Source organism: Coccinella septempunctata, chromosome 9 (assembly GCF_907165205.1).
Source record: "Coccinella septempunctata chromosome 9, icCocSept1.1, whole genome shotgun sequence".
NCBI classification, from domain to species: Eukaryota; Metazoa; Arthropoda; class Insecta; order Coleoptera; family Coccinellidae; genus Coccinella; species Coccinella septempunctata.
In genome coordinates, this window is record NC_058197.1 from 19,091,593 (window position 1) to 19,118,735 (window position 27,143).

General features: G+C 38.8%; 2 protein-coding genes and 1 long non-coding RNA gene across 5 annotated transcripts; all 3 read right to left on the reverse strand.

The window, feature by feature from the left end:
• Positions 1-16,041: 16,041 nt before the first annotated feature.
• Positions 16,042-23,224, reverse strand: LOC123320749. Of its 2 annotated transcripts, XR_006538791.1 has the most exons (4): positions 22,816-23,224; positions 20,971-21,206; positions 20,031-20,146; positions 16,042-16,270 (listed from the first exon to the last, which is right to left on the reverse strand). It is a non-coding gene; the product is annotated as an uncharacterized LOC123320749 (long non-coding RNA). The 2 variants fall into 2 exon arrangements; XR_006538790.1 differs by lacking the exons at positions 20,971-21,206; positions 22,816-23,224 and adding an exon at positions 20,744-20,882.
• On the reverse strand, positions 21,464-22,479 carry LOC123320739 (NADH-ubiquinone oxidoreductase subunit 8). The gene is made up of 4 exons (XM_044908146.1): positions 22,323-22,479; positions 22,127-22,243; positions 21,860-22,074; positions 21,464-21,806 (listed from the first exon to the last, which is right to left on the reverse strand). The coding sequence occupies exons 1-4, from the start codon at positions 22,360-22,362 to the stop codon at positions 21,546-21,548; spliced, it is 633 nt and encodes a 210-aa protein (XP_044764081.1). The 5' UTR covers positions 22,363-22,479; the 3' UTR covers positions 21,464-21,545.
• A 942-nt stretch (positions 23,225-24,166) lies between the features above and the next one.
• Positions 24,167-27,052, reverse strand: LOC123320717 (serine protease gd-like). Of its 2 annotated transcripts, none has more exons than XM_044908117.1 (8): positions 26,906-27,052; positions 25,960-26,218; positions 25,749-25,902; positions 25,622-25,693; positions 25,459-25,569; positions 25,130-25,345; positions 24,465-24,893; positions 24,167-24,383 (listed from the first exon to the last, which is right to left on the reverse strand). In XM_044908117.1, the coding sequence occupies exons 1-8, from the start codon at positions 26,914-26,916 to the stop codon at positions 24,175-24,177; spliced, it is 1,461 nt and encodes a 486-aa protein (XP_044764052.1). In that variant the 5' UTR covers positions 26,917-27,052; the 3' UTR covers positions 24,167-24,174. The 2 variants fall into 2 exon arrangements, with proteins under 2 accessions (XP_044764052.1, XP_044764054.1); XM_044908119.1 differs by lacking the exon at positions 26,906-27,052 and adding an exon at positions 26,474-26,612.
• Between the last annotated feature and the right edge of the window lie 91 nt (positions 27,053-27,143).

The window sequence follows — 27,143 nt, forward strand, 5'->3', positions numbered from 1 at the left end:
AGTGGGGTGAGGGACAGTTGGTGCGTCGAGGGGAAAGGGGCGTCCCGATGCCGACGATGGTAACATTTTTTCATGGGGGCACGGCCATTGGGTCCCCCCCTGTGCACGCACAATGCGTACACGCACACAATGATGGCGGACGCGACGAGTACGGACCTGGCGGCGCGATTCGGAGGGGGGCCGCTCGTTTGGGATCGTTGCGGTGCCACCCTGTATCGTGCAAAAGCCGCATTTAATGTTAAGTAAAATTATCAATGTTTCCCGTGATTTTTTCTATGGTTGACATTTTATATCTTGTCAATGTAGCGACCACAGATTAGAGGAAATTAAATCTGTAATCTGTGGTAGCAGCTCTTGTGTTCTTTTCAGATGAACTGGATTTTATCAATAAAAATTCAAATTCAGTATCATTAAAGTGAACAGTTTATTCACTTCATACCTAATTAACTGGCGTTTATAATAACATGCAATTTTCACAGAGATTTTTTGTTGAATTTGCACCAGTTTTTATACAGGGTATATCTGTATAACATCGAAGAAAAAATGTAAGGGGTGATTCTGTGATGAAAATTAAGGTACTTATTTGGTATGAAATTGTTTGAAAAACCTACCCCTGTTAAAGTTAAACCCTTCCGAAGATAAAAAAAAATTGTTTTTCTCTTTTATTTCCACTGTATATTAAGCTTGAGACACGAAACTTATTAGATATCATTTGTCAATGGAATTACACTGGTTGGAATTTTTTCAACCCTTAAGTATGCTCAGAAAGGGTTGAAATAGTAAACCTTTAAGATATTTATTCTCACACTTCTTTTTTGGATGAAAATTTTCCTTTCAAGAAACATGGCCGAGAAGCCCAAGTCATATGCTTACATTTTTATTTCTACAAGTTTTTTCCACAACTTAATCATTTAAAAGAAAAAAGTTCGATGCATTTTCAAAAAGATGAGCAAACGCTAGGGTATTTTGCCTTAATATTTAGTAGTTTGTGCTTTGCGACACTTATAATTTCATTGATAAATGATATTTAATAAGTTTCGTGTCTTTAGCTTAATATAAAGGAAAAATTAAAAAAAAACCAATTAGTTTTTTCATTTGGAAGGGTGTAAATTTTCCGGCAGGAAGTTTTTCAAAAAATTGTATACCAAATATGTACCCCTTTTCATGTTTTCGGTATCATTCAGATATTCCCTGTATAGAGGGTGAGCCTCTGACTCGTACAAATATTTTAACAGTATATTCTTGAGGTCAGAAGGAACATTTTTTCCTATTTTTAATAAACTTAGAGCACCTGTAGTGAAAAAGAAAAATACCTTCTGTGGTCTCCCATATATAGAGGCTTGGTTGACACTTGAGAGCTGGTGAATCTATGGTTTTATAACTGTGGCCGCTATTCTTACCTTACTACCCACCCCTGTCTGTGGTCGGTGCTAACCTAACTTTTGTCAAACTGACGTAGATTTGCATTCTGTAAATGTCGATAATTTTTGAAGCTCTTTTTGCTTATTTCATTCGATCTTTTTGTTTGCGGACAATGTTAACGTCATCAATACGGTAAAATCGCCTATCTGCGCCAGAGCCGTACCGGTCGATCGCCGAAAATCCGCCGAAAAAAAAAAATCGCGAATTTAACAGGAAGGCCTCGGTCCGGATTTTTTTTTCCTGAGCGCCTATTCCCATCCGGGGCAATCATCCATCGATTTACCACGTGCCGAGGCACCGACGAATCGCGGATCGCGCAGAAATTCGCCCAAGAACCCGGAATCTCCGACAGCGGCGCGTGCGCAGCGGCCGCCGTCCTTCGCTTGTTTATATTTAGCCCGTTGCTGGATGCCTTCTTGGATCCCAGGAGCAGGACCCACCTGGAAGAGCAACAATAGCAAAAAACGATTTGTTTTCGTTTTCTCTCGAAAAAACCACGTCAATATGTCAATTTTTCAAGTTTTTCTGGAATCTTCTCCGTGGATAAAGTCGTGAAGTTTGTGTAACTTAAAACAAAAAAGAAGTGTTAATTTTTTTATTGTTCAAAGGGAATTTACAATTTTCTACAGCTAGAATTTACTTTATAGCTAATGCTTGAAAAAAACAGCCTTTTCTATGGCGAAGTTACAAAATCAATTCAAAATTACGCGCGTTTAGATATATCATTTACGTCACAAATGTAAGGCACTCTTATTGGTCCACAGAGATCCCAGTAGACGTAGCTCCAACTGTCAAAGTCAGTGTAACGTATCGATGACACATAATCACAGAACTAGATTATTAATTATGTGGTTCTACAAATTTTATAACAGTGTGCGTTCAAAAGTATTCCTCCTCAAGTTAGTATAATTTTCAGGTTATTCTTGATGTATTTTTCCATGAAATGAGCATTATTTTAGTCCACTGTTTTTCCCCTACTGTAAGTGAATTATTATCTACGTCTATGAGCCTATGTCGATAAATCTGTGCCATCGCACATCGAATAATATGAAAAATAATAATGGGAGTCTTCTATGTTGTAAATTTGAAGGCCAAGCACAGAAAACTTCAACGGTAATTATCTGTGAATGGTATACAGACAACTGACATGCTTTCTTGTGTTTCATAGACATAGAGACATGGACTGTGCCTTCCCTTTATATCTATGCATGAAATACGGTCAAAAAAAGTGACAGAGAGAAAAACACGTCGGGAATGCAGTTGTCTTTTTCTAGAATTTTGATTGGTCTACACTCACCTCTATGTGAACCATTGAACTAAGATGTGAACAAAAAAGAGAAAGGTAATGTCCCGACGAGCTTTTCTCTCTTTCTAATAAATAGCCAATTTCATGCTGGCATTGCTCAGTCCATGTCTCTATGTCTATGTTGTGTTTACACATTAGTTCTATGAAATCAAGAGTGTCATATTTCTATGAGGCTGGGTGACATCGTAGGATTTTGAAATTCTTCGAATTCGCTTTACTACTTCTGTAGGTGGAAAGCTGATAAGAAGTTGATATAATTCTCATAAAACCACACCAAATTAGTCCCAATTCCATCCATTAAGGAGGTTCAATAAAATCGTGATATTTTCCAAGATATTAGTTGAATTACACTAACGTCAATGTTGCTGTTAAACTGCTATGTGTATTTAACAATATTGTCGGTAGAGGTCAAAACATAGTCGCTGGAAGAAGAAGAGTGCTCTGTATACGTGCATACTCTTTGTGTTCCCAGTCACCGAGGGCAGAATGCAGTTCTCGTGCTCACAGAAAATCGTAAACGTCAAACGACGCGGTATGTCCAGTAGTTGTTCTTGCCGGATGAATATATCGATTGTCCATTTCAACATCTGCATGGATGCATTCGCTGGGAAGGGAATGCGAAAGAGAAGAAAGCGACGGGTGTATGCGTGTGCGAACGATGCACAAAGTCCGGTTCCTGTCCATGGCCAACTGCGACGACGACCTGATCCTTCGTTATTTTTAAACCGGGTCTCTGTGGTCATTGAGTCACAGATACACGAACAACGGTGAATTTCGGAAGGAAGGGGGCTTTGCACTTGTAAAAATGCACGCGGCACCAGGGCCGGCGCGAGTTTTTAATAATTGTCCGGTGCCGTCGGATCATAGAAGATCGAGTGGCGTATCGTGTTACTCTCTTAGATAAGATTTGTATATTATTTATACATCGTGTTTCGAGTGCTCTCGAAACCTTATCGCTTGGTAACTATTAAATTTGATTGATTTATCTGTAATTTGTTCAAATATGAATGGGCTGTTTTCTTCGGGCAGGTGCATGGATTATTCATTCAACGTTTCAATGAATGTCTAATCGTATCGATGATTCATACATAGCTCTAACATGGAACCGGTCACCTATTGGCTATTTCATTCGATTCGTACTGTATTAAAACCTTCACGCTAGAAGGAGAGTAAACAATGGTGCATTTGGAAAAATGCCGAAACCTACAATCGCATCGGAATACCTGATTTATCCCGGTCATGCATCGTAAAGATTACTTGGAATTGGGTATCCGATTACGTCTCTCATTCCACGAATTCGGTCAGTAATTTTTAAACACCCCCCGTACATAATTTTTTCTCGATACTTTTCTGTGGTTGATGCCTTAACCTTCAATTCATTTTCGAGGTCTATGGTCCGAAGATACAATATTTTCCAACGCCAGATTGCCAGTTAATAAAAACGAATATGAAAACCATATTAATCTTTGAGTTCAGACGGGGATTTTTATTAATCTAAGTAATAACTTCCGATGATTGTTCTCATTTTAGCAGATTCGTTTATTTCTGTAATCTCGGTAAATCTATGACCATAACGCAAGATCTGTGTTTCCGTTCACACAGAATTGAATTATTATGCGTCGATCTCAAGGCCACTTCGCTAGTAATTGTTTTTCTATGTTCTGCCTAATGTAACCTACAATTGAAAATATGCTCAGGAGCTGTTTGGCGTGATGCGAAATGCATTCAATTTGATCCTTAACGGTCTGAAAACTAGATCAGGTTCAACGAGATGAAGTCGTTAATGCCATTGGTTTCTTTATTTGGACATCGGAACGAATTCATTGGAATCGAGTATTGAATTTCGTTCACCCATTCAACGATTTTTTGTGTGGCTTAATGAGTAAGTTATACTGAGCCGTCGCTTGAAAAAAAGGTTGTGAATAAATTGAAATTAATGGAAGTGTTTGGAATAGTAATTCATTCTGATATCTCTTTCAGCTGGGATGCTAGCTAGATGGTACATCGAAAGATTTGGACACTTTGTTGAGCCGTTCAAAGGATTTCATGAGTGAAAGAAAGCCTAAATCTGAATTATGGGTGAGTAAAAATAAGTTGTTTATATATCGTGAACCCAAAAACTCGGCAGTTTTCAAGTTTGTTGTTCAAAGGTTATGATCACAGAATCTCAAATTAGGTCACGGAACTTTCTCAGACGTTTCAGCCGCGAAGCATAGAATTCGGTGATTCTGACCTGTCAAATTCGAATCTCGGCGTTTAGCGCCTCTACCGGCAAATTGCGGCGATGATGCAGGGATCCCCTGGACGTTTTCCGATTGGAAATCGAGAAAAAAATCATCTTTGACAGGATTGTCGCGCTGGAAACGACAATATACCCAGGGACGGCGATGAACGCGGCAGACAAGGACGCGCAGATCGGCCCGAAGTTGCTTCTTCTCGCTCAACGCGCGATCCACAAGGTCCGACACGTTGCATAGCAACAGCCAGTTGTACGCGCTCCCTGGGCGGGGCCTACAACCCGTCAGGCTCCGCCCACGGTCTTTTTCTTTAGAAAGGGACGGGCTATAGTCGCGTCTTCGTCGTACGTGTACGCGCTGATCTCGGCCGCGACGTTTGTCGTAGATTCCTGACGGTGCGTTCGGGTTTCAGTTAGTTCGACGCGGTTGAGGGTGGTGGCGTTTACGGCGGATTTCGCGAACGTGTTCGCAGGATCCCGATTAGCGGGAGGGTGTCACGACCGATCCTCGTTCCGTTGGAAAATGTAAATTTTTCTATTTCCCATAATAATACTAATTCCAGCTTTGGATAACGAAAACGTGAACGGACGCGCAGGAAAAAAATATGGAAACAAGATGTTTTTGTACTTTATTTGATGGTTCTCTCGCTGGTTGTGATTTCAGGACGAAGAATTAATTGACTTCCGTGTCTCTAGGCGATTGTTCTCTATGGCGCAAGTCGTTTTTTGTCTCGTGTTCTAGGAGAGAGGCCCCACCACTGATTGTTTTTATTTTTTATGATTCGCGATTTGGTCAGTGAGTTCTGTGGCTTACCGCGAAGAGTTGCATAGAAATGTGTGTTTCTATGAATGGACCTTTGTTGAAGGTATTCTGTGTAGTTTGTTCCATATTTGTGTTCGGTGTGTCATTCTTGTGTCATCTTTTCCAGAGCTGAAATTATTGTTGAAATAAATTTGTTTGAATAATTTTGAGACGGGTGGATGATTGATTCTTGGATTTAAGGATATGCTGTCGAATGTGAAGGTTAGAATTCATATTATCAAGTCAACATGTGATTATTTTTTCTATCTTCATTATAATGGTTTATTTTGTTGCATTTTTTTGTGTATGCAAGGAAAAACGTTGTGTATTTTTAAGCAGGTACGTTATATTGCCGTTAGGTACATATCTAACGTTCATTGAATGCTTCCTTATGTTTTATTTACTATTATAAATAGGACAATTTGTTCATGCATGAATAATTTCTCGATTTTAGAATGATCGTTTCTGTATGAACGGTTTTTTTCACGTTCGTCGTACATTCATTCATCTTCTAGCGGAATTATCTGGCCCATTATTTTGGAATATTTCTGTTATATCTTGTATAGTGTTCAATTTTTGTTCCAGTTCAATTTTATCTGTCGAGTGTGAGATATCGGATCATTTTCATTAATACAATAAGTGGATTTTCTGTGCTTGAACGTAATGCTGCGTTATTTTCGAAATAAATAAACATTTTCAGGAGAAATATGGGCAAAAGTTAAAATTTAACAGTTTTCATCGAAAATGACATATAGATCATAGAGGTAGGAAGGGTCACGTTCCACCATAGAATATCTGCCTTGCTAATGACAGATTCATAGAAGCTAGGCATTACGTCCCACCATAGAATATCTGCCCTCTAAAACATAAACATAGAGATATGTCTATGCTCTAAAATGACATAGATTCATAGAAGTTAGGCATTACGTTCCTCCATAGAATATCTGCTCCAAATGACATAGATTCATAGAAGAAGCTAGTCATTATGTTCCACAGACTATCTGACCTAAGCGACGGTGCATTTTATTGAACGCTCGTTATGTCACATCCAAATGTGACGTCTTGATTTCGACGGATGTGCGTATAATTCGATAAATCTGTTCCATTTCTTACAAATTGTTCCGAACAACATCTTCCGATGATGGACCTCCAGCAGGACGCATTTACGTCGTTTCCCCTGTGCATCAATCCTCTATTTTTAACCCTACCGAACACGGCTGGAAAGGATTCCTAACCTATCCGAACGAATTCGTCGACGACTGTGCCTCTGACGTCAGCAGATAAAAGGAATTATTATCAGATATCGTGCCCTCTCGATGGCAGTTTTTGTTTGTTCAAGACGTCCTTGGGGCCGAGACAATATCGCACGGTATTGTCAAGTGGCCACAGCCGTCGGCGACGGCAAGGTTGCGCCATCTCCCCGATCAGACCGCGACGACGGGAAAAAAAATTACCCCGGTCAGTTCTGTGCGCGGTGGTCACCCCCGATCGCATGACCGAACGCGTGTTGGCACCTTTAGCGACGATGGTTATACGCGACGTTGTCGGCTCTCGAATATGATCGCAAAATTTGGCTATTTTCCTTGAGCTGAAGCAGGTGATATAATTTTCTGGCAACCTTGCTCTATGGTTTCGATTGTTCTGTGCCACTTCAAATTTGACATTTTTTCTGTGGTTTCACGTTCAGGGGTGTGCAAATGTTCCGAAAGCGTCGCTAACGGTTTTGATCGATCTCTAGACGTTACGTTGTGAAAAAACGAACATCGCCCGTTTTCCCGCGACGTTCATCGAGAATTCGCGTAAGTCGACGAAGAAACGTGTTCGCGCGAGAGAGAGATAGGTGTATAACGACCGCGAAACGTTGTAATAACACGCCAGACCCCCACATTCCGAGTAGGTATCCTAATTAGAATAGAAATAGAGAGAATAATATGGGTAGGCACTGACCTCGCGCAACGTGATTTTTATGAGGTAAGCCCGCCGCGAACTGGCATCGTCGCACGGCTCGGGTTATCGCCGGTCGGGAGCAACGAGGGTCGTTCGGACGGAAAAAGAAAAACGGAGTGTGTATCTGTGATTGTTCTTCGTGCGCTCGATTTATTTCTGTGACGGTCTGCGAATTTTCCGGAGAGAACATCGAGTTGTAGGTGACGTGAAGCTCTGATTGTGTTCTATGGTCGACGAAGCGTTTCACTCCGTCCCATTCTATGCTTCTTGTATCGTTTTTTTTGTGGTTCACGATCTGAACTATGGTTTTCCGATTCTGTGCTTCAAATGCGCGATCTGTGATTTGTTTTCGGATTCTATGGATTCGTTGCGTTTTTCCGAGACTTGTTTTTTCGGAACGTCAAAGTTTATACAAAAGGAGGAACCTGTAAAGAGGGAACTGTCATATTTCAAAAATTATGGATTGGGCAATTGTTCAGTCCGATTTGGCGATGGGAGGTCGATGCATCCGCTTTATTACTTGGTATTCCCCGATCGTTGGGCGGTTATCGCCCGACCTATTATTCTTTTATCGCTAAAACGGGTCGATTTTTTTTCACTCGACGCCGAATGCGATAAGCGAAAAAGGGCCGGGGACGATCTGTGGTCAGGAGCGTTCTTGAACTCGACAGACGTCGGGGGTCACGGTGCTTCCTCACGTCGTCGCGCGCCTGTGGAAATAGCGGCCATAGATACGGAGGCTGTTCGAGAAGATCCCACAAGAATACTTCATTTTTAGCTTTTAAAATTCAAGAAATGAGTTCTATATTACTTTGACTTTCTGTGTTGATATCGACATGTCTATGATTGTACCATAGATTAACTATGTTCAATTATCTATGCGCTATGTCAAATCGATAACCACAGAACGGAAAGTCATAGAATTGTGCGTGTTTTCGTGGCTCATTTCGAGTGGCCCTCGTATCCCTGCTCCGCACTCGATTGTCGAAATTTTGCGTGGGAGTATATGGGCTCCCCTTTCCCCCCTCCTTGGCAAACTTCATAATAAGTCGCGCACTGACCTCAGCCAACCCGAATTTTACGATCCCTCTCTCTTTCCCCCCCAGCATCTAATGGTTTTCAACGCTCACGTGATCTATTTGTTTGGGGGCCTCGTCTGGCATCGGGTTCATAGATATCGCGTTGCGGTAGTCTGTGCGCCGCGGTTTTCTTCGTCGAATCCATCCGAAATAGTTGCTCGTTGAAAAATCGTTTTGCTGGTATTTTCTGGAGAGATTATGAACCTACTCGTAGTGACAATTCGTTCTTATATTTCTTTGACCTTATTTATGTCACTATTTCTATGCAACATGAGATAACTTGACAAGGGCAGTTCTGTGCGTGTGTTGTGATCCGTCAAAGGGCGTCATAGTGAAAGTGTCATTATTTTTCATTGGATTCACTGAAAGTCTCGTGGAATGCAGGTATCTATTTTGATTTTCAAGGTCACGCTTGTTATTTTTGGTTCGGAATTTCATTTTATAGGCGTATAAAAATCTGGGTTATTTTTTGCCCGAGTGAGCATCGAATATCCAACGATGAGTTGGGTGGAAACAATGCCTATGTTCGATTTTCTATGGGTATTTTCATCGATGACATAGAATTAAGTTTTTCCATAACGGGAGCATTTTTCTTCGACCGTTTCGGTGAAGGTGAACGTCCGTTGCGCGAAAAAAAACTTTCGTTCTGTCCGTGGCAAATTACTAGATCCCCGCCACTCGTCTTGAATATTTAAACGGTCGTCTATCATTCCGGGCACGAATTGTTCAAACTCGTCCGTTGTCGAGAAGAATGAATGGGTAGGTTCAGCTGGTGGGAGTTCACATACCGCTCGCGTATGTAATATGGGCGATTTCGATAAATCATGTCGGTCGAATGGTTGGTGGTGGCGTAGACGGGGAAAAAACTACGTACCGGGTCAAAGAACCATGTTATTAGGCGTCTATTCACCTATTTTTATCGTTGTCAAGGGCAGTTTCTTTCACACGTGACACGCAACGTCGATTACCAGTAACAAAGCATTATCCAGTAGCGTAATTCGCTGTGGGAGAACTCCATTAGTTTTCCGTTAGTTCCATTAAAACTTCCTTCGGTTCGAAACATTTTTCGATAACCCTCGTATATTCGCCTAAGAATGTCCTTGAATCCGACAGAGTGGAGTCATAGAATGCCCTAGCAATTAATAATCATAGAGATCTATGATTATTAATCTAGGAGTGGGGTCATAGAATGTCCTTGAATCCGAAGAGTGGAGTCATAGAATGCCCTAGCAATTAATAATCATAGATCTAATCTAGGAGTGGGGTCATAGAATGTTTTGATGATAATTGGATTAGTCACATCTGTGACATCTAACCTGTTTCTATCTGTGATAGACATAGAAGGATCACTTTCAGAAATAGACAGGTGAAATTGTTGCTTCGTGAAAATTTCGAATAAGTGGAATTTAAGAGAATTTCTGTAGGTTTTCTAGCAGATTCATGGTGAAATTTCTATTATCCGCCGTTGCAATGGTCAGACGCGGGATCGGCCATATCCGTTTGTCCCCGTACCAGGTATTTCATAATAAATCTATTATATCGTCTAGACGCCTATATTATACCATTTTTTCCTGCCAATTATAGTAATGGCATGTCATTAAGAGCCGTTCTTCGTCGCTTCGCGGCTGGTGAACCCTGAACATCTTGTAATAATAATAATCGCTCGGCAAGTATATACGCAAATATCAACCTGTAGCGGCAAGGACACACGCAATATCACTCCACATCAGCTGGTCCTTTTTCGCTCCCCGAATTTAATCGTTTTGTGTGTTACTGGAGTACTCGGCAGACCGGTGAATGTGTTTCGTCTCCTTCTCCCTCTCCGTGTGTGTTTATCGATGGTCTGGAACGTTTCCGGCTCGGTTTCATAATGTCGCGTAAGGTGATAGTTTCGCTCGAGCTTTATATCTCAATAGGCGAGGTTTTTCAATTGAAAATTCTTGTTATAAATGCTATGCTGTCATTGAAAAATATGCTAACCTGTCGTAGGTTACACCACAGAATGGCCTACATAAAAATTGAATAATTTTAAGGTTAAACAGTATGCACCATAGATGTCTATGAAATCATAAAAACCTTGGAACATAGATAGTATCTATGTTCAATCTCGGAGCATAGATACATCTATGTGTCTTGGAACATAGATACGATCGATGTTCCAAGGTTTTTATGATTTCATAGACATCTATGGTGCATACTGTGTAACCTCAAAATTTTTCAATGTTTTTATGTATTCTGAATATTTTGTATAACACCATTTTTTCCTGCAAATTTACGCGAATACGTAGATTTTTGTGCTCCCATACAACGAAATGATGTAAGTTAATCTAGAAAATACAGCGGGAGCCATCTAACGTTCGACGTCGAACCTTATCGTGTTTATTCGGCGAAATCAGACCAGGAATCGGGGAAATGATTCTCGAGACGCATTTTCCGTCCCGTCTGGGCCCCCCTCGCAAATTCGGCAAGAGGTTATTGCGGTCTACGTAGAGACGGCAGAGAGAGATAAGGACGGAGAAGGTCGTTCCCCCGGACCCACAACAAATCCGGATAGACAGACGGTCTAACTGCTTCTTCTTCTTCTTGCGCTTTCCTCCGCCCGTCCGTAGTACGACGATCACCTGGTTACTGACCGTGTTACGACTCTCGCCGAGATCGTTAATCAGACGGTCGTTCCGAGGGGGGCGGCCCTCGCCCTAGCGCCGCCACTGACTTTACGGCCCCGAAATCTGACGCGAATTCATCTGTGATCGGGATGTCCACAGAACGTGATGAATATTCTTTATTTCTGTGCTCTGACAGATTGAGCATAGACAATTGGTCTATGAACGGAACACAGAAGGCGCATAGAAATGATTTTTCCGTCACAGAGTTGTGTCACAACTGATTTTTGGGAAATATTTTCGATAGTTTGTCGGATTATAACCTTTTTGATTTGTCTTTAAAGCGTCTACATCTAACTAATTTCGGGGAAAATCTTATCGAATTTTTCCGTCCGGCAAGTCGTCGCGTCCGGCGCGCCCTTAACCCCCCTCCGCCCCAGCCTCGGCGGGATCTCTAGGAACCCCACGCGTGGCGTATTTCTGCCGCTGCTCCGCTATCACCAGGCGGGAGGCTGGGGGTCTCGGGCAAGGAGAACCGCCGGCGGCCAGACGGTGGTAACGCGACGAGAAGGCGAAATAATAATGCCGGGACGGGAAAAAAAAATAAAATAAACGGCGAACCGAGAGCGTTGACCCCCTTTCTCCGTCAGCCGTCGGATGCTGCTTCGGCTGTCTTAATCCGATTTGCGTTCGCCCTTCTTCTTCTCTGCACGTGGTTTCGCTCACGCGATGTTCGATGGTCTCTGTGATCTGTCAACCTTATTTTCTCATTCTATGGTGATTAACGACGCGGCGGAGAGCGATCGATTCTGTGGTTTAGACGGATTGGGATTTCTGTGTCATTTCGATTCGGTAAAGGAGCGTCCGACGACACGATCTGGATGGAGATAAATTCGTTCAACTTTGAAATATTTCATTTCGTGGGATTTTTGGATTGATGATTGAATTGCGAATGTTGGGTCTGAGCGTGTATGACCCCCTTTAGTCTTCCCAGCCGTCTGGTGTGTCAACCAAGATCTCGCCGTGCCGATCTTCGTATCGAACGGAGAAAGTACAGCTTCCTCCTCTCTGCCCCTCGCGACAGCGTCAAACGATCGAACCACGTACCTGATCTCTGCTGGGCCCTATATTCCAGACCCCCATTTCAAAAACGTGTTGAAAATTCACCATCGATCGCGAGTTTGCTCGGTCTGAGTCTGCATTTTGATAGGGATAACGAAATCATGATCGTCTGGTGGTGTAGATTTTCATTTCACCTTTGAAACACCCTCGTGGCAAGATTCAGTTATGGCGGATGCGCTAGTTTTAGAAATTTTAATGTGGGGGGTTTTTTCACTGTTAAATTGATCAACTGAAATGGGTAAATGTGGCATAACTGAGGGGGTTTCTGAGGAGTAGAGGAATAGAGAATCCGTAAAAATCAACATAGATCACGAAAAAATCGAATGAACCGCCACAAAACACTCACTATAAGCTATTTTACTCGGATTACAATGTGCACCTTCAGTTATTACCTAATTTAATGAACCATGAAAATCTGGGCATGGCTTATCGCTCTTTTTCTGTGTACATTACATAACGATGAAGTTGTTTTTGTCGAACGTTATCGTCAGCAAGTGTTACTCAAGATTGATGGCTAGATTCGCTTTTCACCAAGAAAACTCGAACGATCTTTACGAGAAAATGAATATTTTCCAGCATGTCCGGCCTTGTGTTAACCTATTCTCTTTTTTCAGGTTTGTCTTCAAGAGTTCGACCACCCTGCTTTTTTTTTGCTATGTGGAACCCGTAGATCCGAACTTGTGCTTTTTACCGACGCAAGTCGGAGACTGCGGGTACCATTTGGCGAAAGTTTTCCTGCGGAAGTGGAAGATTCAACTAGTCGCAGCCCCCAGATTCCTTTCAGATGCCGGTAATACTACTACAGCGATCGAATACTCGATTTTTTTTTTCGGTTGGCGCATCCACCATCCACCATCCATAAATCTGGATGAATTTACGAAATATTCATGTATGAAAGTTGGGAAATGATTTCAGGTTATGGTTACAGGATGTTTCGGAAGAACGATGTTGAAATAGACGAAAGAGAAGGAAGGTATTGAAAATTTTAGAATGCTCTGAAAGTGTCCGAAGTTATGAATATCACCCCAGAGGCTGTCTCAACTGTTGAAGTTTGGAAATAGCCGGATTAGCTGCCTTATGACCCTGTGATCGCTAAGTAGCAAAAACCTTTCGTTATTAATGATTTTAGGTGATAATTTGACAGTGTCCATTTGAGGTAGTAGGTTGTATAGTAAGTATTACACCTGTTGAGGAGTACTGTACATCCTGCTAACTTTCCTGGTCACTAGTCAACCTCATACGTTATTAACGCAACTAGGCTTGTGTCACTGTATTTTTTCCCGTTGTTATTTTCTTCTGCTGTTGTTCAAATGTTTTTCCACAGGTTTGAAAGGCTCAACTTGCCTATTCCCTGAGACCCTACTTTGTGATGTTCTATAATCATTTCACAAGGTTGGTTCTCGGGATTTGGCGATTGGCTACATCAAATATGTGAAGGAGACTGCCTCACGAAGCCTCTCGATTTTTTTTGCGAAAGTTCTAGGTGGAATTTACAGATTAAAGTCAAATTTTTCATCTAAAATGCATCAGAGTTGCACATGAAACAAATTTCTGACCGTTAATTTTGTTAAAATAGCTTCCAAACTGTGTTGGTGACTCCTGGTATTTCTTTTATCGATTTTACCTCCACCTATCGAGCAAACTCCAAACTTTGCGATTATTTCTTCTGATGATCTTCAATCTAAATCACACAGGATCAGGGATCGCAGGAAGTAATCTTGCTGTAGAGTTTCTCGAAAATTTTTGATTTTGACTAGAGACAAAGTGACAAAAGATCTAGGAATGAGAATGTCACGAAGAAACTGATCTCTCTAGGCTTCTCCGAAAAATTTGCCATCTAGGTATATTGCTATCCCATAATGTCCCAGAATTCTTGTAAGGACTAGTAATGTAGAGATATTTATTTATAACAAGAAAGAAAAGGTGATTCATCAATCAGATGTCATATTGTTGAGGGCATGAGCCAAAATTTTCATCTAGAGGTACAGTAAAAGTTTTTGCTCTAACTAGAGAGAATTATTCAAATTTACCAAGCTCTGAGTTCATTTCATTCATGACTTTTTTCAGCTTAACCATGTCTAATTTCCTTTTCTGTTTTTTTTTATAGGTTATCTAGATACTCGGCCTACTGCTACCTATCTCAGAGTCGTGTGGAGAGAATTGTCCATATTTGTCAAGGCGAGCAGCCCCAGCACAAGCATGGGAAGAAGAAGAAGCTATTTCAACAGATATTCATCGTCGCTGCCACTGGATAATAAGACTACTCTTCAAAAGAATTATTATTCCATTTTTAGGTGTATAACTTATATATCGATAATCTTTTCCCTTTTCCACATTTAGCCATTAGCCTTTTCATTCTTATGAATATTGTTATTTTTGTCAAACTTTCCCATTATACAGCTTTTCCTTCGTACCCATATTTCCAGAAAAACACCCTTTAACTCTATCCAGTTATCCACACTCTGTAGCAATAGATGTGAAACTTGTGTTGTTTATTTAAGTTGATTGGCATTATAAAAGAATTGTACACCCTAAATCTTACTGTGTATATTTTAATAAAAAATGAAAAAGTGTATCGTTGTCGCTTATTAAATTCCTTATCCTTCAATAAAAGACCAATGCCAAGTCTTCTGTTAATGAAGCGAATCCATAAATCCGTCTAAAATGACGAGAAAGATTTTCTGAGCGTTGAAAAACAAATATGGAGTTACCAGGAGAACGCCTTAAAAATTCGGAAATAGGCAACACATAATACACCATCATGTATATTTGGTTGCCTACCGCATGAATCAGGCGCTACTCCGGATACCTCCTCGCTCTCATGTGATCCTAATAAAAATTCAAAAAATTCGAAGATTTGTACCTCGAGAATTACACAAAAATCGGATTTTGTATCAGGATCACAGGAGAGCGAGGAGGTATCCGGAGTATCAGGCGGCCCCTTAAAAATTCGAAAATAGGCAACACACCATACACCAACATGTATGCTTGGTTGCCTACCCCACGTATCAGGCGCTGCTCCTGATACCTCCTCGCTCTCCTGTGATCCTAATACAGAATCAAAATTTTCGGAGTTTCATGACCCAAGAATGATACAAAAGTTGGATTTTGTATTAGGATCACAGGAGAGCGAGGAGGTATCAGGAGCAGCGCCTGATACGTGGGGTAGGCAACCAAGCATACATGTTGGTGTATGGTGTGTTGCCTATTTTCGAATTTTTAAGGGGCCGCCTGATACTCCGGATACCTCCTCGCTCTCCTGTGATCCTGATACAAAATCCGATTTTTGTGTAATTCTCGAGGTACAAATCTTCGAATTTTTTGAATTTTTATTAGGATCACATGAGAGCGAGGAGGTATCCGGAGTAGCGCCTGATTCATGCGGTAGGCAACCAAATATACATGATGGTGTATTATGTGTTGCCTATTTCCGAATTTTCAGGGCGTTTCTATTTTACTCTAGACAAGTTCATTTTTCGAACTCTACGTCATTACTGGGGTGTTTTTAAGGAATAAAACATTCGTTTTTTCAATTTCTTTCTTTATTTCGTGAAATTATACAGTTTTTGTCATAGAATAAGAGAAAAAATAGTAGTGTAAATGAATTTTTCACATAAATATCGATGAATATACATGTTTATATCAAAAATTGAAGAGAGGTTTATATACCTGAATGACTTCTGACTTCTTGTGGGCAGTTTCTTTCTTCGTTGTTGGGCAGCACTAGCGAATTTCCATCAACGTGATTGGCACCTGTAAAATAAAATTTCCTATTAATCATATGATGCCGTATATGTTTTCTGAATAATTCGAGGTCTCTGATTTCAAATCTGAGCTCAGTTTTGACGAAAAAAATTTATTTCGGCTGCTAGGCCCTACCAAAGTTGCAGCCCTTCAAAGGGGCGTAAAACGAAAAATAATTCACTTGAAGAGGAACCGATTGCAGTTTCTGCTAGAGAAGAGCCTACTTAAACTATATTTTCAATTTCAAGACGATACGAAAAAAAAAGTATTTTCGGCCAAAATTTTTCATGATGTATAGCCTTGCGTTTTTTTCGATCCGAATCAAAAATCCAACTTTTAGATATTGAAGTGCCGTACATGTTTTCTGGATAATTCGAGGTCCCTGATTCCAAATCTGAGCTCAGTTTTGACGAAAAAAATTGATTCTGGCTGCTAGGGCCCACCAAAGTTTCAGCCCTTCAAAGGGGCGTAAAACGAAAAATAATTCACTTGAAGAAAAACCAAAGGCAGTTTCTGATAGAGAAGGGCCTAATTAAACTATATTTCGAATTTCAAGACGATACGAAAAAAAAAGCATTTTCAGCCAAAATTTTTCATGATGTATAGTCTTGCGTTTTTTTCGATCGGAATCAAAAATCCAACTTCTAGATATTGAAGAGCCGTACATGTTTTTTGGATAATTCGAGGTCGCTGATTCCAAATCTGAGCTCAGTTTTGACGAAAAAAATTTATTTCGGCTGCTAGGGCCTTTCAAAATTGCAGCCTTTCAAAGGGGCGTAAAACGAAAAATAATTCTTTTGAAGAAGAACCGAAGGCAGTTTCTGATAGAGAAGAGCCTAATTGAACTATATTTCGAATTTCAAGACGATACGAAAAAAAAAGCATTTTGGGTCAAAATTTTTCAAGATGGATTGAAGATCATAATAATACTTTGTTTCTAGTCATGTTGGAATATTTTCAAGAATGTCTGAAGAACAATGTGCTTTTAATCCTTGATCCAGATTGCGTTGGATTGAAGATCAATTGGTCCAATATGTCTCTAGTCATGGCGCAATATTTTCAAGAATGTCTAAAGGAAAACCATTCTCTTTTCATCCTTGCGTCTTGCGTTTTTTCGATCGGAATCAAAAATCCAACTTTCAGGTATTGAAGTGCCGTACATGTTTTCTGGATAATTCGAGGTCCCTGATTCCAAATCTGAGCTCAGTTTTGACGAAAAAAATTTATTTTGGCTGATATGGCCCACCAAAATTTCAGCCCTTCAAAGGGGCGTAAAACGAAAAATAATACACTTGAAGAAGAACCGAAGGCAGTTTCGGGTAGAGAATAGCCTAATTAAACTATATTTCGAATTTCAAGACGATACGAAAAAAAAAGTATTTTCGGCCAAAATTTTTCATGATGTATAGTCTTGCGTTTTTTTCGATTGGAATCAAAAATCCAACTTTTAGATATTGAAGTGTCGTGCATGTTTTCTGGATAATTCGAGGTCCCTGATTCCAAATCTGAGCTCAGTTTTGACGAAAAAAAATTATTTCGGCTGCTAGGGCCTTTCAAAGTTGAGGCCCTTCAAGGGGCGTAAAACGAAAAATAATTCACTTGAAGAAGAACCGATTGCAGTTTCTGATAGAGAAAAGCCTATTTAAACTATATTTCGAATTTCAAGACGATACGAAAAAAAAAGCATTTTCGGCCAAAATTTTTCGTCATGGATTGAAGATCATAATAATAGTTTGTTTCTAGTCATGTTGGAATATTTTCAAGAATGTCTGAAGAACAATGTGCTTTTAATCCTTGATCCAGAATGCGTTGGATTGAAGATCAATTGGTCCAATATGTCTCTAGTCATGGCGCAATATTTTCAAGAATGTCTAAAGGAAAACCATTCTCTTTTCATCCTTGCGTCTTGCGTTTTTTCGATCGGAATCAAAAATCCAACTTTTAGATATTGAAGTGCCGTACATGTTTTCTGGATAATTCGAGGTCCCTGATTCCAAATCTGAGCTCAGTTTTGACGAAAAAAATTTATTTCGGCTGCTAGGGTCTACTGAAATTTCAGCTCTTCAAAGGGGCGTAAAACGAAAAATAATTCACTTGAAGAAGAACCGATTGCAGTTTCTGATAGAGAAAAGCCTAATTAAACTATGGTTCGAATTTCAAGACGATACGAAAAAAATTTATTTTGGCTGATATGGCCCACCAAAATTTCAGCCCTTCAAAGGGGCGTAAAACGAAAAATAATACACTTGAAGAAGAACCGAAGGCAGTTAGTCTTGCGTTTTTTTCGATTGGAATCAAAAATCCAACTTTTAGATATTGAAGTGTCGTGCATGTTTTCTGGATAATTCGAGGTCCCTGATTCCAAATCTGAGCTCAGTTTTGACGAAAAAAAATTATTTCGGCTGCTAGGGCCTTTCAAAGTTGAGGCCCTTCAAAGGGGCGTAAAACGAAAAATAATTCACTTGAAGAAGAACCGATTGCAGTTTCTGATAGAGAAAAGCCTATTTAAACTATATTTCGAATTTCAAGACGATACGAAAAAAAAAGCATTTTCGGCCAAAATTTTTCGTCATGGATTGAAGATCATAATAATAGTTTGTTTCTAGTCATGTTGGAATATTTTCAAGAATGTCTGAAGAACAATGTGCTTTTAATCCTTGATCCAGAATGCGTTGGATTGAAGATCAATTGGTCCAATATGTCTCTAGTCATGGCGCAATATTTTCAAGAATGTCTAAAGGAAAACCATTCTCTTTTCATCCTTGCGTCTTGCGTTTTTTTCGCTCGGAATCAAGAATCCAACTTCTAGATGTTGAAGAGCCGTACATGTTTTCTGGATAATTCGAAGTCCCTGATTCCAAATTTGAACTCAGTTTCCTTATATAACAAATAGTTCTGCCGTTTAAACACTTTGAAATTTGTCCATTCTTGGATGAAATTTTCACAAATTCATTTGCTCCGCCATCTAGTACCATGTCAACGAACATCCACCAATCAATTACAGTGTTCTTTGCCTTTATAATAGAAACCTGTCTCTCCAACAGAACAGTTTTCTACTTTGGCTGTAATAGAAAACTGTAATGAGTTGCACTATGTTTGCTAAACACCTACTAGATGGCGCTACAATACAATTTAAGGGCGACTGAATATGATTTGTTGCCTATGCCCATAATTTCAAGGCGCATTTCTCCTTTGTCGATTTTTCGTCCAGAATGGAAAAACCTGTTTACAGATTGGATTTCCGTATATATTTTCTGGAAAATTCGAAGTCCCTGATTCCAAATCTGAGCTCAGTTTTGAGGAAAAAAATTTATTTTGGCTGCTATGGCCTACCAAAAATTCAGTCCTTCAAAGGGGCGTAAAACGAAAAATAATTCACTTGAAGAAGAACCGATTGCAGTTTCTGATAGAGAAAAGCCTAATTAAACTATATTCTCAATTCCGAGACGATACGAAAAAAAAAGCATTTTGGGCCAAAATTTTTCATGATGTATACGCAGGGTGGAAAATTTTTTGTGAAGAATACTCTTTTCATTGTATCGTTTTGAAATTCAGAAAAATTTTCATTAGAGTCTGCTCCATCAGAAACTGTAATTGGTTCCTCTTCAAGTGAATTATTTATCTTTTTATGTCCTTCCACATTACGGGAAAAGTTTTGGGCCATAGGGAGATTGAACAAATGATAATTCACTTGAAGAAGAACCGATTTCAGTTTCTGCTAGATCAGGATCTAATTATTAAATTTTCGAAATCTAAATCTAGTACAAACCTTTAATCTATGGTCAACAATACGTAGTCGCAAGTCGTTGAAATCACTATTCAACCATATTCGTTCTTCTGAGGATTCTCATTCTTCCTTTAACTCAATACTACAGTCTCTAGAACCTAGAACAAAAAACGACTTTCCGTCAGAAAGAATACATGATTTGTCGAAAATCCCTGATCAATTGCCACTTCGCCTACACTAATATGGACATTGAATTTGTAACATTCATTAAATGCTGAATTTGTAAGGCAAAAAACATTGATAAAAGCTAAAAACACTCTAGAAAGCATTGAGTAAAGTTCATACTTTCTAAACATAACCTTAAAGATCATAGACATAGAATGCTAACCACAGAACACAAAAAGATGTTAAGAATATAATTCTATGCTCAGTAACCACAGAGTATCTATCATTTAGTTCTATGGTCACGAACATAGATCCTGAGCATAGAAAAAATTATATGCCTTAATCTATGTTCAAGAACATAGAGCACTATTAAAAATCTATGAACAGGAACATAGAGTCACGACCACAAAAAAAAATGTCATTTACATAGACACGCATATCATATTCCTTCTATGGTACGACTCTGTGCCACCGTGTTATTAGAGGTTATATAAAAATCCAGGGAAATTCATGAAGATCCAGATTTTCCGTTAATAAATGATCCCCGCAGCGTTTTTACCGTGGATTGCCAAAAATATTTCACTAATCACCTAGAAGATTTCGATATTTGTAATTTCAAATGTTAATATATCAATAATCAGCATTCAGGTCCTATTCCCATGAAAAATCAATCACTTCACACAAATTTCCACCCTATTGATGCAAAAAACTGCTCCCACTCGAATTGGAGTGTGTGCCTGATTCCCAATCCAAAAAAATCAATGTAACTGAACATAAATTGAATTGATTACTCAAATATTTTATAAAAAACACTCACATATATAGGTTTGATTAAGCAAATGAATCATATGCAAAGATTATATAATCTTTGATCATATGGTGGGGCCGTGTCCAATTGTCCATCCACATTTATTCCGCTTCAAACTTCTTCCTGGTAAAACCATCTTGGTTAGGTTGTATTTTAACTTTGATCGGCAAATATTTTAATTTATTATCGGAAGTTTTCTTTGTTCATAACGGGTTTGTCCAGTTGCCAATCTACATTTCCTACACCTACAATGGAAATTCGAAAATCTAGAAAAACAATAAAACAAATAACTGACTAATTAAAACTAGACTTTAGATTTTACCTATGATACAACCACAGATTTTGGCTAATTTACGAAAGAGAATAGAATATTCAATTTTTTTGTTTCGATAAAACACTTTTCATAACATTAAATATAATAATAAATATAATTTCTAGTAGTTAAAGGATAGCATAGGATATTTACATTTTTTCGGTGGGTGATATCAATAAAAGAGTTAGAAATAAGCAACATTGCTTTAATAATTCTGCTTAAATTTTCAGACTAAATCAAGATAGTAGTGCTACCATGTTTGGATTTTCATCTATCTATACAGATGATCTGAATAAATATTTGCTGCTATCTCAGACTCCCACTTATCACCATTGTTCAATAATTTCTCTTTATTATACAACAATTCCTCATGCGATTCAGTTGAGTACTCAAAGTTTGGACCTTCAACTATAGCATCTACCGGACATGCTTCCTGACAAAATCCACAGTAGATACACTTTGTCATATCAATATCATAACGAGTAGTTCTTCTAGAACCATCAGCTCTTTCCTCCGCTTCAATTGTGATGGCCTAAACAAATATATATAAAATTATATCGAACTGATGATCAATTCGATATTCACCTGTGCTGGACAGATAGCCTCGCAAAGCTTACAAGCGATACATCTTTCTTCCCCAGATGGATACCTTCTCAAAGCGTGTTCGCCTCTGAACCTAGGGCTAAGAGGCCCCTTTTCAAATGGATAATTGATGGTAGCAGGCTCTTTGAATATGTGGGCCAAAGTCACAGCCATTCCTCTGAACAGTTCAGTCATAAACATAGTTTGGGCAGCCCTATCTGCAACATTCCATACAATAATACAAATGAAATATTATATAACAATATATACCATTCATATCTTTTAAATCCATTGAAGGCTCTTCTTTGTTGACATATACATAGCCGTCTCCAACAGTGGCTTTTGAACGCTTGCTGACGACTAAACATGGTCGGGAAACTTTGAGAGCTGAAATAAGTAGGGTTAGGAAAAGCGGAAAATGTATCACGATAACATAAGGATGTCTTAATGGTTCTCATTAAATTACCCCTGTTCGTAAGCGAAAATAATTTCACACAATTGTTCATTTTCTTTTTACGAAAAACAGTTGGTGATGTAACAACAAAGATTCACCATATGCCCATTAGAACTAATAATCAAGATAAACTGAACTACTAGCGCTGGCACTACTGCTGTAATGTGTAAATTCGAATTTAATCTATATGGAGAATTATTTTTTCAAACTTACCTCTGAACTGATCTGAGAAACTAACAAATTCGCTTTCAAAGCACTGCACTTTAATTTGTCAGTATAATTTTTTTTTCAACTGCATGGGGTGCTAAAACACTTAAAATTTAGCAATCAATCTTTGATATTGGCGAATATTATTTGTGTGATCTTTTTCTCCTTAAAAAATAGTCTAACGTGTGGGAGGATTCAACTAGTAGCTGCAAAATGTGCCAAACATTAGCATGCTCTTGCTTACGTTGAACCATAATACTCTTATATTCGATTTTGAAACAACTTCGATTTAACTTACAATTTCACTAATTTGACACCACCTACTGCGTCATTGATATCCACAAATGTAGCATCTTAATGGGAATCTTTCATATGCTCCCTGAAAGATATTTTTCAAATCGATATAAAATCACACAAATGGCACTTATGAACCCTCATCTAAAAATGGGCAGAATTGACTTGATTTTTTAAATTCCTTTCTCTGATAGTAACATAATTACAAAGAAGACAGTTATGTTGTATCATACACAAATGAACATAATTCACATGAGCCTTCAGGTCACTTTTACCATTTGTGAAGTAATCGTATAGATCACACTTCAGATGATTCTTATTGGAATGAACAGTATCTATTTGACCTATCGTGCAATTAATTGCATTGAAATGAATATAAATCATATGTCTTATAAAATAAGCCCTAACAGGACTTTTCCTACTTGCCTCAAAATTGCACAATTCACATTTATGATTCTTGATTGAATGGATACTATCGATATGCTTCTTTAGGCATCTTGTGCAGCTTCAAATTCAAACGAACCAAGTTTATATGTTTCCTTATACCTGTTATCCTGTAAGAGGTATGAAGGCAGAAATAACTTCACACGATCATGACATAATTACTGAATTGCAATCATTGAACAAACTTTGTCTGCGATTTGTTCTTGTTTAATAGTTTCTCCTCTTCTATACTCCATGCACTGGAAATCATGGTAAGTATGCAGAAATTACTAATAAACGGTGTCCTTAATTATTAGAAATCGTCAAACCTACCAGAGAGTCCCTGTTTGTTCAATTTTAAGTGAAACCACTGCTTTCATGATTATCGTTTCATGAGGATTAGACATGTTTTAAATCTTTGCGATGCCAACTAATCGAAAATTGGAAGAAACATATGGGTCCTACAGTACATCAAATTTTCAACTTTATTAGTCCTGTTTAGATAAACCAAAATTCAAAATTTTTATGAAAAAATAAACAATATTCTATGTATGTTATCTAATCATAGAAAACAGATCGTTTGTTACCATAGACTGGGTTACGTAGATAGAGGACTATCTACGCTGGGTAATAAGTCTATGGTTGTTACCATAGAGAACAAGAGAGAGCACAGAGCACTTATAGAGGGTGTTCATAGAACTATAAAGATCATAGAACTATTAAGGCATAGAATTATGCGCGGGAGTCTATGGTTCTTACACAGAACACCATTATTAAATATTATTCTATGGGTAAAATACATGGGCGGCACCAGAGGAGGGGCAGCTACTTGAGCGAATAAAATTTTTTCACTTTTTTATACACAATAAATGCATATTTTAGGTTTAGTTTTATGAAAATAAAAGGAAAGGGAGATGTATTGAAAGATCCAATTAAATTATTACGTATTGTTATTCAGCTTTGTCGACACCCATCTAGAATATTTGGCCACGTCAGAGAAGACTATATACTCATTTAAATTACATTGGGATGTCCCTCTATTAACGATTGCTTGGCTTACCATACCCCTGAGATACCATTTACCATTCATTTGCAGCATAAATGGGGAACCTATGTCTCCTGTGCAAGGTCCTCTTCCATTCCTTTCACCTGTTGAATGGATAGGAAAATTCAAGATTTTGTTTTGTTGGCCAGTTGAATTGAATTTTTCTGTAGTGTTCTCCAACTTACCAGCGCAGAATGTTTTATAGGAGACGAGCTTTGCGAATTCAGGATTTGACATCATGCACATCTGCTCGGAAACCACGGGCATCTGAACCTTCTTAGCGTTCGTCGAAAACTCCACTTGATTCTCATCTTTTCCCCAACCTGCCACCGTGCCATATCTGTTGATTACCTCCTGGACATCAGGACTCCCTTTCCAGAGGCAAATCGGCCTGATGGACGCCGAATACTGTACAGGCTGTTGCAGGGTGAGCAGCGCCATATCCCCGTGACCGCTATACTGGGTGTATTCCGGATTCACGTCCACCGCTGCGACCGTACGCACAACAGCGTCCGATTTGGCAGCCCACTGCCTCAAATTTGACTTTCCGAATACCAACAGTATATCATTCTGCTTGACCAGGTCGGATTTGTAGAATTTCAAACAGCTCGCGACTGAAAATGCAATTTTTGGTTAGATTTTATAATTTTATGGTCTCTATTTCTGTGACCTAATCATAGATATAATGTACATGGGTATCTATGTTCATATGTCGGTGTCGTGGAATATAGAATATTCATTGAAAACTTCTGTGGGTATGACCATTGAGCAGAGATGCTAATTATACAGAATGACCAACTGAATATTTGAAAGTGCCTCTGACCTCAGGATGCATCTTCAACATATTTACCTGTTATAACGTGCATATTGTCCACCAAGTTAGCGGTGCACCTGAATTCGTAATTTAGCCCTTTCCAATGATAAAGGGCTACCAACCATGGGAACTCATTCTGGGTGGTGTTACTACCGTCTGTTATTAAATTAATTGTTTTGGAGCTCAAAGGGACACCGCAGTCTTGATCGTTTCCTGGATTTTCCACAATCCGTTCAGGACGTCCATAGCTCTCTGGAAAAGGAAAACGATTTGTTTTTCAGCTCAATTCCCACTAAATTTTCAGATACTGTGGTGGGAACTGGCGAGGCATGGTTCCTTAAAGGCTAAACAACAAGAAATCTCACCGGTTTTATCATACGCTGATATCCATGGATATGCTGTTGTGGTTCTTGGAGGAATGAAAGGTGGCATAGTTGGCTTCATCCTTGGTATTGGTCTCATCGGCTTAGGATCATCTGTGAACGAATCTTGAATTTCTCACTAACCTTAAAACAAATTGAAACTCACCAGGGTAATACGTAAACGTTTGTAATCTTGTCTCTTTGAAAACCCACAGATCAGATATTCCCTCGCTGGTCACTGTAAAAATCAATGTGAAATTTTGGGTTTTTGATTCGAGCTATATTGTGCTTACAAGGTCCAGAAGGGCCCCTACAATAAACCCTATCGTTGAACCTAATCTGCGTCACCCTTGGTATTTTATCCTGTTTATCGAAAGTCATTTTATAGGTCAGCTGTCTGGCATCTAGAAGATACTCTTTGGCTGTTGTCAAATCCAGTTTAACTTTCTACGAAATGCGAAACATTATAAATTTCGATTCTGCATCAATAAAAGGTTTTCTTACCGGTCTAGATTGTTCGTCGAATATCCCTACGTAAGAAACGTTCACTTCCATCCTAAAAACAGTGGATCCATCGTTTGGTACGATGATTTCTCCAAAAATACTCCCATCTATATCGTAATAATAGTTGAACACGTTTGGACAAGGATTTGGAGGTAGGTTGGAGTCAGATCTTGAAAAAACAGATCCGACAAAGAGCAGCATCAAAAGACAAGAGTACATCATTGTCCTTTCACAGAGAAGCAGTAAGAAAAATGAAAATCTGAAAAAAAAATCTCAGTGGAGAAGTTCGACTCAACTAAAAAGTTGCCAACATTGCAAGGGTTTTGTGAGAACAAAAATTTATAATTATTGTACCCCTAAAATCAAAAAAATATGCCTATGATAAGGCAATAATACTGAACAGATCACAAACAATGATCAATGTGCGTCAGAGAACTAAAAAGTAAAAACTCAACACTTTCTTCTATGTTTCTTAATTTCCGAATGGATGAAGAAAAATCAAAAAAGACCTCACCAGAAAGTAAGATGGTGACTGCTATAAACTATAATTTGAACTGTGGCTGTAGAAAATAACAAATCTTAAAATTGGAACATTCGCACAAATTTATCATCTTACGATAGTACACTTGACACATTTTTAATATTGGCTATTTTCAAGAAATTCGATTGTAAATATTATGATCACGCTAGGGTCGAAGTTCAGAGAATCTATTCATCGTAATCTTCATTTTTCACTCGTCCTAGGAGCCCAAACCAATCATCAATTGGAGATTCTCCTATTTCATTGTAAGAATTGAACAGACTAACAACTTTCAATAACAAATTAACAAGTCTATGGGAAGAAAGGAATAATTAAAACAATACCTACTCGACGAGTCAAATGTCGGATGCTTCAAAAATCTTCAAGTCTGAATATTTTAGCATGATTAACTCAAATGAAACATACCTTGTGAGCATCTACCTGTATTAAACATCATTATCGAATAATCACCTATCTACCATCTACCACTTTAATAGCCTGCCTCAATCTAGAAATATTCACGCCGAAGATATTATTAGATGATGATCAAATTAAAGCGATCAGTGATTTTTTTCAGCCAAATCAGGATGTGCAACCGGAATTAATACAGAAGATTTTACACATACACTACTCAACGTTAACTGAGGTTTAGAAGTATGACCTC